At 41.8% G+C, this 16,117-nt stretch overlaps 1 protein-coding gene across 1 annotated transcript; it reads left to right on the plus strand.

The window, feature by feature from the left end:
* The first annotated feature begins 512 nt into the window (after window positions 1–512).
* LOC102911120 (olfactory receptor 2Y1-like) lies at window positions 513–1,569 on the plus strand. The gene has a single exon (XM_006987104.3). The coding sequence runs from the start codon at window positions 634–636 to the stop codon at window positions 1,567–1,569; it is 936 nt and encodes a 311-aa protein (XP_006987166.3). The 5' UTR covers window positions 513–633.
* Window positions 1,570–16,117: the final 14,548 nt, after the last annotated feature.

Here is a 16,117-nt window from a genome sequence, read left to right on the forward strand (position 1 = left end):
GTTTAGTTCTTAATACAACAATCTCTAAAGAGAAGCAATATTTTAATGCTTGCCACCTGTGTGTTCAGGGATATAGCCAGCATTGGAGACATATGCCTTTAAGACCTAGGGGGCTGTACATTCAGACAGTGATGAAGCAGTCACGTGTTTGGGTTTACAACCAATGAGAAGGCAGAACAAAATACTTTAAATAGACGAACAGACAGGAAGAAGAAGCCTCATTCGGGAAGCTGGGACACCACAGGTGGAAGGGTGAAATTTTAGCTCTGAGCTCTGACCTCTCGGCTTTCTCTTTTGCATTGTTTCTGTGTTTCTTATTTAATAAGACGGTTGGTTACATCTATAGTCCAGTGATCTATATACTAAAGAGAAGCTAAGTACACACACACACACACACACACACACACACACACACACACACACGGAGAGGTATAACAACAATTAAGGAAAAAGAAAGGCTATGAATTTGAAAGACAACAAGAGACTTATATGGATGGAGGGAGGATGGGAGACTCAAAAGAGGTGAACACAGAGACAACCCAAAATATGTGATTGTGGTGCATTTAGAAATAATTAATTCATGTTCTCTATAGGAAGCATTGAGCTGTCTTCTATTTGTGCAGGTGGGAGACTATGGAAAGTTTGAACACCAGTTCAGAAGAGGGCTTCATTTTGGTGGGCTTCTCAGACTGGCCTCACCTAGAACCTATCTTCTTTGCCTCCATTTCTATTTTCTACTCTCTGACTCTCTTTGGCAACACCCTGATCATCATCCTGTCTCGACTGGACCTTCGCCTACACACACCCATGTACTACTTTCTCAGCCACCTCTCCTTCCTGGACCTCTGCTACACTGCCAGCACTGTGCCCCAGCTTCTGGTCAACCTCTCTGGACTTGACAGGACCATCAGCTTTGGAAGGTGTGTGGCCCAGCTCTGCATAGTGCTCTCACTGGGAGGAACTGAGTGTGTGCTTTTGGTGACAATGGCTATAGACCGCTATGCCGCCGTGTGTCGCCCACTCCATTACACAACCATTATGCACCCCCTTCTCTGCAGGGCATTGGTTGTATTCTCCTGGGTGGGAGGACTCGTGAACTCTCTGATCCAGACAAGCCTCGTGATGGCCATGCCCCTCTGTGGACACCAACTGAACCACTTCTTCTGTGAGCTGCCTGTTCTCCTGAAGTTGGTCTGTGAGGACACAGGAGGAACAGAGGCCAACTTGTTTGTGGCCCGGGTCATTATCTTAGTCTGTCCTTTAGTGCTAATTCTAGGCTCCTATGCCCACATTGCCAAGGCAGTCCTGAACATCAAGTCAATGGCAGGTCGCAGAAAGGCTTTTGGGACGTGTACATCTCACCTCATTGTGGTTGCCATGTTTTATGGCTCAGCCATCTCCACATATCTCCAACCTGTCCACAGCTATTCTGAAAGGGAGGGAAAGTTTCTTGCCCTTTTTTATACTATCATCACCCCCATGCTCAACCCTCTGATTTATACCCTGAGGAACAAGGATGTAAAGGGGGCTCTGTGGAGGGTGCTAGGGAGAGGCACAGATTCGGTGTAGAAGGAGAAAAGGAGAGTAATGAAAATGTTGTGTAAAAGCACTCATATCTGAAACACATACCATCCTTGGACCAAGAGCCTTTAATCACTAGAAAATACCCTTCTCCAGACCTCGTAGTTTCATCTCCTTGTCTAGAAGTTGGAAGTGGTGACCTCACGAGAAGCATTCTAGTGTAGTGTTTACAGGCATTGTGCAGCATGCTGATTCATATCTTACCTTTCCAAAGGAATGAGTTTGAGAGTAAAATACATTGATCCTTCTAGAGAGAATGGACGTGTTTTCTAAACACACAGCTGCTAGTGAGAGAAGGTCAAATTCAAAATAGCAGCACATTCCCAAATTGACATTCATGATGTTATGCCATGTAGATGGCTATGTGCCAGAGACATTGAACAAAAGTTCTCGTATTTTTCACAAACCAGCGTTGACTCTGGCCATGTCTGCTTTTATCTATGGTCCATTTCTGCTGTCTTTTATGGTGGTTACTGTTCTACAGTATATGTATCAATTAAGGAAAAATGAACAGAGGTACTCTATGAAGTATATCAAGACTCAGATGTGAAATGATTTTAATTACTTAGAAAAAGGACAGAAGCATTGGTGTGCCGTGGAATGAAGGGAAGAGGACAAGAGCATCTCATCAGCTCCACCATGCACTGCTGCCGGGCTACGTGGTGTGATGCAGATGTTCTCTCTTCGACCTCCATGTTTACAGCACCGTTCATTACAGCAAAAATAAGGTGTCCATCAGATGTCCCCCAGTGGTTGAGTGCACAAGGAAAATGTGGTGTATACATGCCATGAAATGTCAACTGGTCATAAAAAGCATGAAGTCTTGGTATGTCCAGCAACATGGTTAGAACTGGATGGCATTACATTAAGTGAAATAAGTAAGATAGAGAAAGGCAACTACCAGGGCTTCTTAGTCATACAGTGACACAAAGTTGATGTCATAAAGTGGTGTGTAGAGCATTGGTCACCAGAGGCCTGGGAGGGTAAGGGTGAGATGGGATAGGAACTAGTAACAAATAGGTAAAATTCACTTATATGGGTAAGCACATTCTCATCTTCTAAGTCCCAGAAATGTGATTATGTTTCAAACAATCTATTTCAATACAATTTCAAAATTGTAGAATAGGAGAGTCTCAACACATCGAAATAACCAAATATTTGAGTACATAGAAATCCAAATTACTCTGATTAGGTTATTACATATGGCATACATGTTCAAATTATTATGCTATACCCTATAGTTGTGCACATTGTCATGCGTAAATTTAAAATAAAAGTAAAAGTAGCAAATTATACATAAAAGTGAAAAGGAAGAAAATAGAAGAATCAAACATAAAAACAATATGCCTAGAAAGATGATACAGGGAAAAAATGTGACAAGATAGTGGCATGACAGGGAAGGAGAGAAGAAAGAGGGAGAGAGGAAAGGCAAGAGGGAGAGAAAGAGAGAGAGAGAATATTCTAGTGGCAGTCTCATGAAATCCAAACGATTCTCAGCTAAAGGGTTAAAAAAAGAAACGATGGATACATAGAGCTTCCCAGTGTCGTTTCACCCTGTGTGTTTAACAACGATCTATTGCACAGGTGTGGATACGGGCGACAGAACAAGAGGGTAATTAGGATCTCTCCATCATCAGTGTCTCACAATCGAAAAATTATTCAGAGAAAAGTGATTGTTAATAACTTCTTAAGAGTTACAGAAGCCAGATGAAGGAGCACAGTGCCCAGGTTTAGTATGATGGGTGATGTGTGAGAGAGAGAGAGACAGACAGACCACTGTGAAGTTGGGTGAGTAAAGAGATGGGGAGTATCTGAGACAAGCTGAGGGGGAGCATGGTCAAAATATATTTTGAAAAAAATTAATTTAAAAAAGAGATGCATCAAAAGGGCAAGAGGAAAAGAGTTGGCCATAGAACTTTCCTCCTAACTGTGAGCAGCCCAGATAGAGATGGTTTTCACTTAGAGAGGTGAGAAAGAATTAAGTCCAGGCTTTAGCCTAAAAACCGAGTACAGAGCCACCAAGGTGAAGCTTACTGCTCTTCAGAGCCCTCTGCCCTAGTCCTGTATCTCCAAAACAAGTCCCAGTAGATAAGGGACTATTACCATACTCCTCCCAATCTTAGACAAAAGTGGCATAAGCAAGACTGTCTGCTGGGCAGCAGGGTGTGGACACCACACTTTCCTTCAGAGCTCAATACTAGGCTATCATGGTGAATCAACACCAAGGGGAAATCAAAGGTCCCTTTAGCCAAGCAGTGGTCTACAAACAGCCTTCTGACCCACCCCAATATCAGGCAGATATTAAACACCTGTCATACAAAGTCAAGCACTAGCTTGCATCATTGCCAGACTTCAGTGTGCCTGGAAACACCTCTACCCTCAACTACACAGGGCCCTGTTTTTAGGCGGCCCTAGCTTAGCATCAGCCTTGCCAAACAAAGAACTATTTGCACCACCCTCTGCCAGTATAAAGCAGTACAGCTAAAATCAGGCCACTGTAGATGGAGCTATAAACCTTTCTCAGGGATAGGCAGAAACTTGTGCCTATATGGGACAGATTCAAATATTGGCCTGCAATGACACCAACAGAGACGTGGGCCTAGGTCCCCAGGCACTCTAGAAATGAGGATAGATAAAGACACTTCCAGGTTGGAGATTTAGCTCAGTGGTAGAGCACTTGCCTAGCAAGCGCAAGGCCCTGGGTTCAATTCTCAGCTCCAAAAAAAAAAAAAAAAAAAAAAGATTGGGCTGAGATAAAGACACTTCCAGACTCACAATAGCCAACTAAATATAACTCCACTGGACTTTCCTATATGAATGCCAAAAGTCCTTTGCTCTAAAGGAAAGAGGCATTAACAACCAAGAGAAAACTGGAAGGTTTAAAGCTCACTGGTAAGAATAATTATACAAATTCAGAATGTTCTAATATTATCAATGTGCTGTGGAGATCAATCATGTCATTATATGGAAACTAAAAACAAAGTGACTAAAAGTAATTACATCTGTATGTGAAGAGATGGCCAAAAGAGAAAGATAAGTTGTTATACCAGAATTCAAAATGTGGGAGGAATGGGATGCATGGACAGAGTTTTATGTTAGTATGTTTTTTTCTGTTGTTTTTCTTTATGTTCATGTTTTGATGCTTTTGCTTCAAAATAATGTCATAATGAGAACATTTCTACAAACCCTATGGTTACCACAAAGTAAAAATCTGTAATAGACAAGCCAAAAATGTTACACAAAAAATAATAAAACACTAATAGAGTAAATCACTTAGCTACAAAAAAAAGATCTAAGAGAGGAAGAAACACAATGAAGAAATTAGTTGTTAATGGCTGAAGTAAGAGGTTCCTCATCTGCAGACACCTTGGCTATAAATAAGTTAAATATTCCAATTAAAAGACACAGAATGAAGGACTTGGTGTTATGTGTTTCTTAGAATAAACTCATTTCCTACAAGTAAACATAGACTTTAGAAAAATAGATTGTAAAAAGATACAAGAAGCCAGGCATGGCTGCTGGTCTGTAATCTCAGCACTCAGGAGCCTGAAACATCAGCTTGATTTCAGACCATCATGTAGAACAAGAGACTTGGGAGAGGGAAGAGAGGAGAAGGGACAATAATAAAGGGGGTCAATTCACCATACAATGGAAAAAAGAAAGCATCTTCAACAAATGGTGCTGGCATAACTGGATGTCAACAAGTAGAAGATTGCAAATAGATCCATATCTATCACTGTGCACAAAACTTAAGTCCAAGTGGATCAAAGACCTCAACATAAATCCAGTTACACTGGGCCTGATAGAAGAGAAAGTAGGAAGTAGCCAATGCACAGGAGACTACTTCTTAAATATGACACCAGCAGCACAGACACTGAAAGCAACAATCAGTAAATGGGACCTCCTGAAAACCAGAAACTTCTGTAAGGCAAAGGGCACAGTAAATAAGACAAAATGAGAGCCTACAGAATGGGAAAAGATCTTCACCAACCCATCTGACAGAGGGCTGATCTCCAAAATATATAAAGAACTCAAGAAACTAGACATCAAAATACCAAACAATCCAATTAAAAAAAAATGGGCTGCAGAGATAAACAGAGTTTTCTCAACAAAAGAATCTCAAATGGCCAAAAGACATTTAAGGAATTTTTCAACATCCTTAGTCATCAGGGAAATGCAAATCAAAACGACTCTGAGAAACCATCTTATACCTGTCAGAATGGCTAAGATCAAAAACACTGAAGACAGCTTATGTTGGAGAGGATGTGGAGCAAGGGGAACACTCCTCCACTGTTGGTGGGAGTGCAAACTTATACCACCACTTTGGAAATCAGTCTGGCAGTTTCTCAGAAAATTGGGAATCAAACTGCCTCAATACTCAATGATACCACTCTTGGACATATATCCAAGAAATGCTCAATCATACCACAAGGATACATGCTCAACTATGTTCATAGCAGCATTATTCATAATAGCCAGAACCTGGAAACAACCTAGATGCCCCTCAACCAAAAAATGGATAAAGAAAATATGGTACATATACACAATGGAGTACTATTCAGCAGTAAAAAAAAAAAATGATGACATCATGAAATTTGCAGGCAAATGGATGGAACTAGAAAATATCCTGAGTGAGGTAACTTAGACTCCGAAAGACAAACATGGTATGTACTCACTCATAAGTGGATACTAGAAGTAAAGCAAAGGATAACCAGACTACAACTCACAGCTCAGCAGAAGCTAGATAACAAGGAGGACACTAAGAGGGATGCATGGATTGCCCTGGGAAGGGAAAATAGATGAGATCTCCTGAGTAAACTGGAGGTGGGGGGACTATGGAGGGTAGGGGATGGGGGACGGGATCACAGGGGAATGGGATGGCTGAGATGGAAAAGGAGCAGAGTGGGAGAACAATGAGGGAGATGTCTTGATAGATATCTGTAGATGTGATGTGACCAGCTGCCTCACATTCCTGCCAAGGTGAGTTCCCCACATTGACGGACCATAACCTGGAACTCTGAGCAAAAACAAATCCTTTCTCCTCTAACGTGCTTTTTGTCAGGATGTTTTACCACAACCAAGAAATGAAACTACAACCGAAACCTTTGCGCACTATTTGTGGAGAATTAAAATCACTATCCAAGTATAATGATGACTATCTCATACTTGATATTCAAGCCATTGGAAAATTAAAACAATCCAACAAAGACATCATCACTGCGACCTTCAAGAGACACAAGTGTGGCTCCTCTCACTGGGTAGGGTTAAAAAACAAAGTTAGTCTGGCTGAGTTAAAAGAAAATTATGTCACTTAAGTCAGTACCCACAGTATCCCCACACCCCGTTGCAGAGTGAAGATGGCCGTTGTAGAAATACATATTAGTATATGATATTATGTATAATGTTTTATGAATTAATTTGTATTTTATTCATAGAGCATCAGAATTGGGAGTTTTAGTGCTACATGAAATGGGTTATTACTTGGAGTTCTTGGACTTGGAAAAAAAACTACAGCAATGACTGTTGGGACTAGCGCCCCTTTGTGGAGGGAGGCGGGTGTCGTTGCGTGTGAGATGAAAGCTCAAACCGCATTCTGAGATGTAGTTGTTCCCAGTGAGGCTAAATGAATGAGAATGTGTGGACTGGGTCCTATTTGAGCCTGTTGGTCAGCAGGTACATTTTTTGCTGATCCTTTGCCTCGATTTCTATTTGCTAAGCTCTGCCTGTGCTGAGGAGTCCAGAATATGCTGACCGAATTCAGGCTGGAAGGTCCTGCTGCCTGTCCCAAGGACTTAGTTCACCGTTGCAGATAACTTTTATACTCGGTCCCAAGGAACTGTGGGAAGCCCACAGCAACCCTGCTTATTAACGCTGAAATAACAAGGAACTTCCAGTTTCTCCGAAGTTCCCTGGGAAAAGATATGCCCCAAAGTGACCAATTAGTGTAGCGAAGTGGGTGTGTCTGGGGAGAAGCGATGGGCACCAGAGGAAGTACTGAAGTAGCTGAACTTCCTCTGAACTTTCAGAATGTCTGGGTGAATCGATGTTTTGATGATTCCTCGGTACTGTCTGACTGTCCCCTAACATGTTATTAATTCAAGTGAAGAAAGAATGTGACACTCCACACGGTTGGGAAGCCAGGAAAGAAAGAACCCAAAATAACAGACAGCAGGCTTCCAGGGGCCACTAGCTTTCAGAGTTGTTTGTGGGCTTGACTGATTTTATAAGCGATAATAATAATACAGTGACGATTCCTGGCAGAATCAGCACATTATAATTAGGAAAATACAGAGAAGGTCGTTGGCCTGTCTACCAGTCACTTCTCATCCATTCCCCAGTAAGCAACACCATAATGCAAAAGAACCCTTTGTTAAAATTCAGTTTTATCTCGGTTAGACTCCTCTAACGGTTTTCGTGTAAGAATTACTTAATACTTTTAAAGTAAAAACTATGGCTCTGCATGGTTTTCCCCTAATATTCCTTGAGCAGTTCAACCTTAAAAGCATCCTGTTTTCACTGTTTTCCACTCTAATTTAAGCTAAGTTGTGATGCCCCTACTCTGTCCATATTTGCTATCCTTCTGAAGGTTTGCAAATTCAACAAAGTTGTTTAATATTTTATTAGTTCCTTGAAATTTTCCTACACTGCATTTTGATATTCACCCCCTCCTCCATTTCCTCCCAAACTCCACCCCCAAGCAATACCCACCCAACTTGTGTCTCCATACTTTTTTAACTCATTAATCTTATCAGTGTTGCCTAAGTATTCTTAGGTTGTAAGCATCACTGCAGTATATCACACCTACCTACTTACATGTATGAACATGTGGGAGGGTACATACACCATACAGAGAGAAGAGAGAAAAGGAGAGAGAGAGATTCCGCTTATTATTTTCATTTCTAGCTACTTTTGAGACACCCAAAATGTTTGAGGTTTTGGCTGGGTGTGGTGGCACACACCTATAATCCCAGCACTTGAGAGACAGAAGCGGACTGATCTCTGTGAGTTCAAGGCCAGTCTGGTCTACAAAGAGAGTTCCAGGACAGCCAGGACTACACACAAAGAAACCCTGTCTCAAAAAAAAAAAAGTTTGAGGCTTTAATTTTGCAATAAATGTTATGGCTCAAACTATTTATTGAAAAGCTCAATAAAATGCATGAACATGTTAACTCCAAAGAAGTAAATGACAAGGTGTTGTTTCTTTTTCATTGATCAACTTCGTCCTTTCACAGTTTCATTTATGTGTTCTTCTGTTTACTCTCACTTCAAACTATTATCTGTTATATCGAGCACACAGCCCTGTGACCCCACCCCCTTCTCCTTACGAGTCCCTTTTCTGTGTTCATGTCTTTGTTATAGCTATAACAGTGTTTGTTGGTGTTTTCATTATTTACATGTATTTATTTGTGGGGGATGAAGTGCATATGTGGAATGGCACATCCCTGGGGTCAGAAGGTAACTTGCAAGGGTCGATTCTCTCCTTCCATCATGTGGACCCCCAGGGATCCAATTCAGGTTGTCAAGCTTGGAGACAAGCGCTTTAACCCAAATGAACTAACTAACCAGCCCACATTCATGTCGTTTTGTTTTGTGTTGTGACCAGGTTTGGAATTACCCACTGAAGCCTGGAGAGTGCACTGTCAGATACACAGCTGTTGTTTCCAAGGGATTTAATAGATTTCATTGACAACTTTAGAGTATTTGTAAATATTATGTTAAGTTTAATATTAGAATTTCATACATGGGCCAAAACTTAGAGGCTTTTTTAACTGAGATGCAAATAGGAATTTCCTCAAAACTGTGTTTTAGTGTGGACAGTACAGCCATCTTGAAACCAGGTGTCAGTGTGGACAGTATCACCATCTTACAATACGAATGAACAGTTTCTTCCGGTTTACACAGGAAGTGGTTCGCCTTCATGATGCTGCTTCAGTTCAGCACACAAGTCTTGCTTCTCTTCGTCTATGGATCTCCACTTTTTCAGCACTAGTTGGTTAAATCTATTTCCAGGTATTTTATTCTTTTGGATACTTTTGTACATGAAATAGTTTTCCTAATCTCCTTCTTAAATTGATCACCACTGTTGTATAAGCACACAACCAACGTTTTATGTGTTGGCCTTCTATCTTGAAACTTCCCAGGATTTGTTAGCTATATAATTGTAAATTATTTAGAATTATTTAAATCTAGGGTCATGCTACATTATAATATATATAATTTTTCTCTTCTTTTCCACTTTGTATACCTTTGGTTACTCTTACTTAACTTCTCTGGCCAGAACTTCCAGTGCATTATGCAATTCAGAGATGAAAGCAACCATTCTTCATCCTGAGAGAAAATGTTTGGTCTTCTACCAATGGGTTTGAGGTTACTTGTAGACATTTGTCTTTTTCTTTATGGATTTCTTTTTTGTTTAAGGGTGATGAAATGTCTTTTATCATGTTGGGGAAATTTTCTTCTATTCCTAGTTTTCTAAGTGTTTTGGCGAGAAATTGTGTTGGATTCTTTTAAATGCATTTTTCCATCAACTGGAATGATCATGTGGGATTCCCCCTTTGTTCTGCTACTGTGCTACGGTGCTTTAATTTTTATATATTGAATAGTACATGCAATCCTGGAAGAAATATCACTCGGCTGTGGTTTATAATCCCATTAATGTGCTATGGGATTCATTTTGCTATTATGTTGAAGATTCTTATGCATAAGATTCTCTTATGTTCGTAAGAAATATTGGTCTATAACTTTATAATTAGTGTCAGGCAAATTAGTTAGCATTGCTTATTTATAGTAATTCTTCTTTAAATACTTGGTAGAATTCAGTTAGGAAATTTTTTTCAGTTACTGATTCAATCTCTTCAGCTATTATATAGTTTTCTGGCTTTTTATTTCTTGCTGGATTAATTTTTATCATATGTGTGCTACTAGGAATTTCTTTAATCTCATTATTTAGTTCCTTTCAGAGATATTTTTGTTGTTTAGTGTACAAATCCTTCACCTCCTTGACTAGTTTTATTCCTAAGTATTTTTTCTTTTTGATATTATTATGAATACAAGTGCTTTCTTAATTTTCTTTTTGAATTTTTCCAGTGTTAAAACAACTGGTTTTTATGTGCTGATTTTGTATTTTGGACCTTTGCTAAATTTGTTTATGAAGCCTAATAGTTCTTTGTTTTTGGGGTGTGTGTGTGTGTGTGTGTGTGTGTGTGTGTGTGTGTGTGTGTGTGTGAAATCTCTATGATTTTCTACCTGTGGCAATACCACAAGCAACAAGAGATAGTTCTCCACGTTCATCTAATGCTTAGAGGCTGTACCCTTTTCTTGTTTAATTGCTCTGGCCAAGACTTCCAGTACTGCGGCACATGCTTTGATAAAAGATGAAAAGGATGTTTGCAGACAGGGGGGATGAAAATAACAGGAAAAGGACTTTATTGCTTGGTTCCCTAGGTGTTTCTAACTTAGGTATTAAGCCTACCTGGTAATACTTTAGATTCAACAACAGACAAACAGAGCTGGCTTGCTTAGCACTCTACAGCTTTGGTATGTGGAGTCAGAGCTCTTCCAGAGGGCCCAAGTTTGGTTCCCAGCACCCATGTTAGGTGGCTCACACCTATCAGTAGTTCCAGCTCCAAGGGATTCAATGCCCTCTTCTGAGCTCCACAGGCATTTGACCACATGGCAAATACTCACATGGACACGTAAATAAGAATAATGTTTAAAGAAGGAAAGAAGCCAATCTGAAAAGGCTACATGCTCTAGGAGTCTAAATCAACCTCATTTTGTATGAACTGTGTAGTACAAAGTTGGATGGTTGCCAGAGTAGAGTGGGTGTCTGGGGGTGGAGAGAGGAATGAAGAGACCTAGAACATTATTTTCAAAGTAGTGAAATAGTCTATGCTAAAACTATAGGCACATGCCATCCAACCCCATATAAAAAAGCACCCTCAAATACACTCTAATACATCAATGACAGACTTTGGTTGATCGCCCTGCAACAATCAATACTGACTCCTTACTTGTAACACATACCAGGACAATACAAGGTGTTCATAATAGGAACCGAGCTGGAGATAAAGCTCAGTGGGAGAATGCTAGCTCAACAGCTAGGGGCTAGCATGTGCAAATCCCTGGGTTCAGTTCTCAGCACCACAAGGGAGGATAATTATGATAATGATATAATAGGAAGAAGAGGAACTATGGGAGGAGGAGGGTAAGTAGGCTCAGTTTTCCCATATACCTAAAACTAATAAAATAATAATAATAATATCATAATAAAGTGTATTACTTTTTTGTTGTTTTTTTTTTTAAGGTTTCTCTGTGTTGCTTTGGAGCCTGTCCTGGAACTTACTCTGTAGACCAGGCTGGCCTCGAACTCACAGAGATCTGCCTGGCTTTGCCTCCTGAATGCTAGGATTAAAGGCATGTGCCACCACTGCCCGGCATGTATTACCTTCTTAAAGTACCGCAGTGGAGAACACGAGGGATGGGCAAACAAAGTCTAGGCAAGCATGGTAGGAAAGAGCATTGTACACAAGCAGTAACAACAGCAAATATGGTTTTGTTGGCTTGCTAGCTTGTTGCTGTTGCCGTAATCAAATGGTCAGTGCCTGTGGTTGGACTCACAGGCTTAGTTTAGAGGGTTCAGCTGGAGGAAGCAGCTGAATAGAGTTGGTCGGGCAGATACAGGCTTGAATCCTGAATGCGTCTGCTCCTCACTAGGCATGTGGTCCTAACAAGCCCCTGCTCCACTCAAGCAGTCCGGGGACACTGAAGGAAACTTTGATTCCTGCCGTGGAGCCACAGGAGAAGGAAGGGCTTAAAGTTTCAAAGGGAGAATGAACATTGAACGGAAGGAGTTTGAGGGATCCTCAGAAGAGTCAGGGAAGTGAAAATACAAAGAGTTACTGCAAACGGTATCAGGCCACTTGGTTGGCAAAAGCCAAAGTCCAATTCATGTGCTCACAGAGACCGGGAAACAGTGGCTCATTCTCAAGTCCTGGCTGCAACAAAGGGTAGACTCTGGACAGCTAGAATTTTCTCAGGAAGGCATGAAGACAGATCAGGTCATCTTAGGAATATGGCTTCCAAAAGTTGGAAACCATTCTTTTTTTTTTTTTAAGTATTCCTAGACTGAGGTTAACATTCAGTGGACTAGAATCAAGAGATTAGTCAGAGCCAGGTGTGGTAACAAACACCTTTAATCTTAGTCCTTGGGAGGCAGAGACAGGTGGATCTCTGTGAGCCTGGTCTATAGAAGAGTTCCAGGACAGCTTGGGCTAAGTAGAGAGACCTTGACTCAAAAAGAGGGGTGGAGGGAAGATGTTACTCAAAATGACTCTTTGTGTCCAAACTAGTTAATTAGCCCTGTTCTTTATAGATAAAACTGTGTGAGCACCCACATTTTGTCAAAAACTGTGTCCCGATCTTTCTTGTTCACCTTGTCAGCTTTCCTGCTCAGCAGGTCCCTAGCCTGGGAGCCTAGAAGGCTCAGCCATCTGTCCCCTGAAGGAAAAGACTGAGGACAGGTGGGAAAGCAGAGGTGGAAGGAGCCTGGGGACAGTGGAACCATCGAGGCAGAGGCAGAAGGAAATGCAGGCAGACCCAGACAGCCGCCAGCCTGGATGCTTCAGGCGCCACACAAATCGAGAGCTTGGTCACCCTGGGACTAAAAATGCAGAGGGGCACCCCAACAGAGACCTCACATGACCTCCAGAGGCTTCCCTCCAAGCTCAGGACAGCGGAACAAAAGTCATCAGGAAACATCTAAGAGGAGAAGAGAGAACCAGTAATTGCTGCCCAGCTACTCGCTGGCTGGCTTCGGAAACCCAGGGAAGAGACGGGTCTCTGTTCCTTCTGAGCCTCGCAGGAGCCGAACCTACCCACTAAGGGCACTTGGAAGCCCAGGCTGCATCCCTGGGAACTCTCTTACACCTGACAGGTGAGGCAGAGGGTCCTGCCCAGAGGATCATCTAAAACACCGAGGAATGCTGACCCCACCTGCCCTAGCAAAAAGGTAATGAGCAATCCCCTCTACAGGCGGTGTGTGGGCGCCTGGGCTCTGCCTAGAATTAAAGTGACAGCTAACCCTGAATTCCTGCCTCTGGAATGTGCTTTAGTGAATCTTTGCCAAAACTTGCGAGGAACTCAGCAATCTGACTCGGAGCATAGGATCCGCGGCCTGGACAGGTGGAACCGCGCAGGATGTTGACTGTGGAACTGTGTTCCTTTGTGGCCGTCAGAGTGCGGCGGCTTCGACAATGGTAGAAAAGTTTAAAATTCAGTGACAGCAGATAAAGGTTGGCAGGTAATAGGCATTGTTTTGTTTTCTTTCGTTTTGCTTTGTTTTTGAGACAAGGTTTCTCTGTGTAACTCTTGCTGTCCTGGAACTTGCTCTGTAGACCAGGCTGGCTTTGAACTCAGGGACCTGCTTGCCTCTGTCTCCTGAGTGCTGGAACTGGCAAGTGTCTGAGTTCAAGACCAGCCTTGTCTAGCATGGTGGGGCCCACCTTTAATCCCAACAACTGGGTATAAACCACTCCAGGACAGGCCTCATGTTCAGAAGTAATTGACCAACATAGAATGGACTCCATAGTTTTGTGTGTGTGCCTTTACTTGGCTACAGGTTAGTGTTTGGGGGGGGTTGTTTTCTTTTGGGGCATAGTTTCATTTTGTTTTCTTGGGTGAGGGGTTGTTGTTGTATTGTGTTTTTGTTTTTTAGAAAGAACAAGTTGGGTGGGTTGGGAGGGGGAGAGCATCTGGAAGGATTTGGCGAAAGGGGAACTATGATGAACAAATACTTAAACTTGAAAATTGTTTAAGTAATAAAAAATTAATAAAAGTCTTGATTGGTCTACATAGCAAGTTCCAGGACAGCCAAGTCTGCACAGTAAGACCACCTACCGTGGTGTGGCAAGCTCATCCACCTCTGTGTTCACCATTACTGTGGTTTGGTTGGTTTGTATCCCCCCAAGTACACCATTTGTAGACGATTGGTGCACAGTGTGGTAATACCGAGGTGGTGGGCCCTTTAGGAAGCAGCTGCAGTGGGAGGCTGTTAAATCACAGGAATGGGCCCTCAGATGGATGGGTCGTTTCTCTCTAGAGCAGTTATGAAAAAGCGAGAGTGGCCTCCCTCCCCTCTCCCTGGACTCCTCCTGTCAGCGTAGTGGGCTCTTCTTTTTACTCTCATTTCCTCCCTACCACCATCCATCAAGTCCTGGTCCGTGATGATGGGACAGAGCCAGGAAGTCCCCAGAGAGCTGGTGCCATGCTGTTCAGATGCTAAACTGAGTGAATAACCTTTTTTCTCTGTCAATTACTCAGCCTGGGTTATTTTTTTTTCTTTTTTTAGTAAAAACAGGAAATGGGTTAATGTAACTACATTCCGATACGGTGTGGGCTTTATTTTAGTTTGGTAGCTTTCCATGGTGCACACATTCCTGCTGCAGTGTGCATTCCTGGATAAACTTTCTAATCTTTGGGAAGCCTGCTTGTTATTTAAGTTTACACCTGGGGACCGAGAGGAGTTCTAAATTCTAATTCTGAGACATAAAATCAAGAGTCTCCTTATCAACCATATAAAAACTTCACATTTAAAAATCATAGAAATATAAAAGGCAAAAAATGTGACGGCAATACGGAAAAACACAACACACTGGGAAATAATGGATTGTGTATTCGTCTCACATTGCTGACGTGAGTACCGAGGAATCAGAGATAAGAGCTCACAGGGCCACTCAAAGGAGGTTCAGCTTGCTCTGAACACATAGTTGCTTTGGTGGTTAGGGACAGAGTAAATAATGTTTAGTTTTAATTGTCAACTTGACACACAACCTAGAATCATCTCAATCTGACCGTAGGCATATCTATGGGGAACTGTCTTGATTGGTTTGATTAAGATAGAAAGACTCATCCATTGTGGGTGGTACCACTCCCTGGGTTTGGGTCTTGAACTGTTGAAGTGTAAGGATAGAACTGAACATGCCGGGCAGTGGTGGCACACGCCTTTAATCGCAGCACTCAGGAGGCAGAGCCAAGTGGATCTCTGTGAGTTCGAGGCCAGCCTGGGGTACAGAGTGAGATCCAGAAAAGGTGCAAAGCTACACAGAGAAACCCTGTCTTGAAAAACCAAAAAAAAAAAAAAAAAAAAAAAAAGATTCAGAGGATGGAACTGAACACAGCAAGCATGTATGCATTTATTCTCCCTGCCCTTGACTGGAAAAGTAACAGGCTGCTTCAAGTTCCTACCTTGACTTTCCTTCAGTGATGGACTGTATGTAACCTGGAATTGTATGCCAAATAAGCCCTTCCTCCCTTATGTTGCTTTTTTGTCAGAGTATTTTATCACAGCAATAGAAGTATAAATAAATAAATAAATAAATAAATAAATAAATAAATAAATAAATAAATAAATAAATAAGACAAGGTGGTTCCGAGAAGAAAGACCAACCTTCCCCAAGGCTCTGAATAGAAATTGGTACCACTGTAGTGTCCTGAGGAATGAAGGATCAAAGAATATCCTGGGTCAGAACCCTCAGCA

The sequence above is a fragment of the Peromyscus maniculatus genome, chromosome 8 (genome assembly GCF_049852395.1).
Source record: "Peromyscus maniculatus bairdii isolate BWxNUB_F1_BW_parent chromosome 8, HU_Pman_BW_mat_3.1, whole genome shotgun sequence".
In the NCBI taxonomy this organism is placed as follows: Eukaryota; Metazoa; Chordata; class Mammalia; order Rodentia; family Cricetidae; genus Peromyscus; species Peromyscus maniculatus.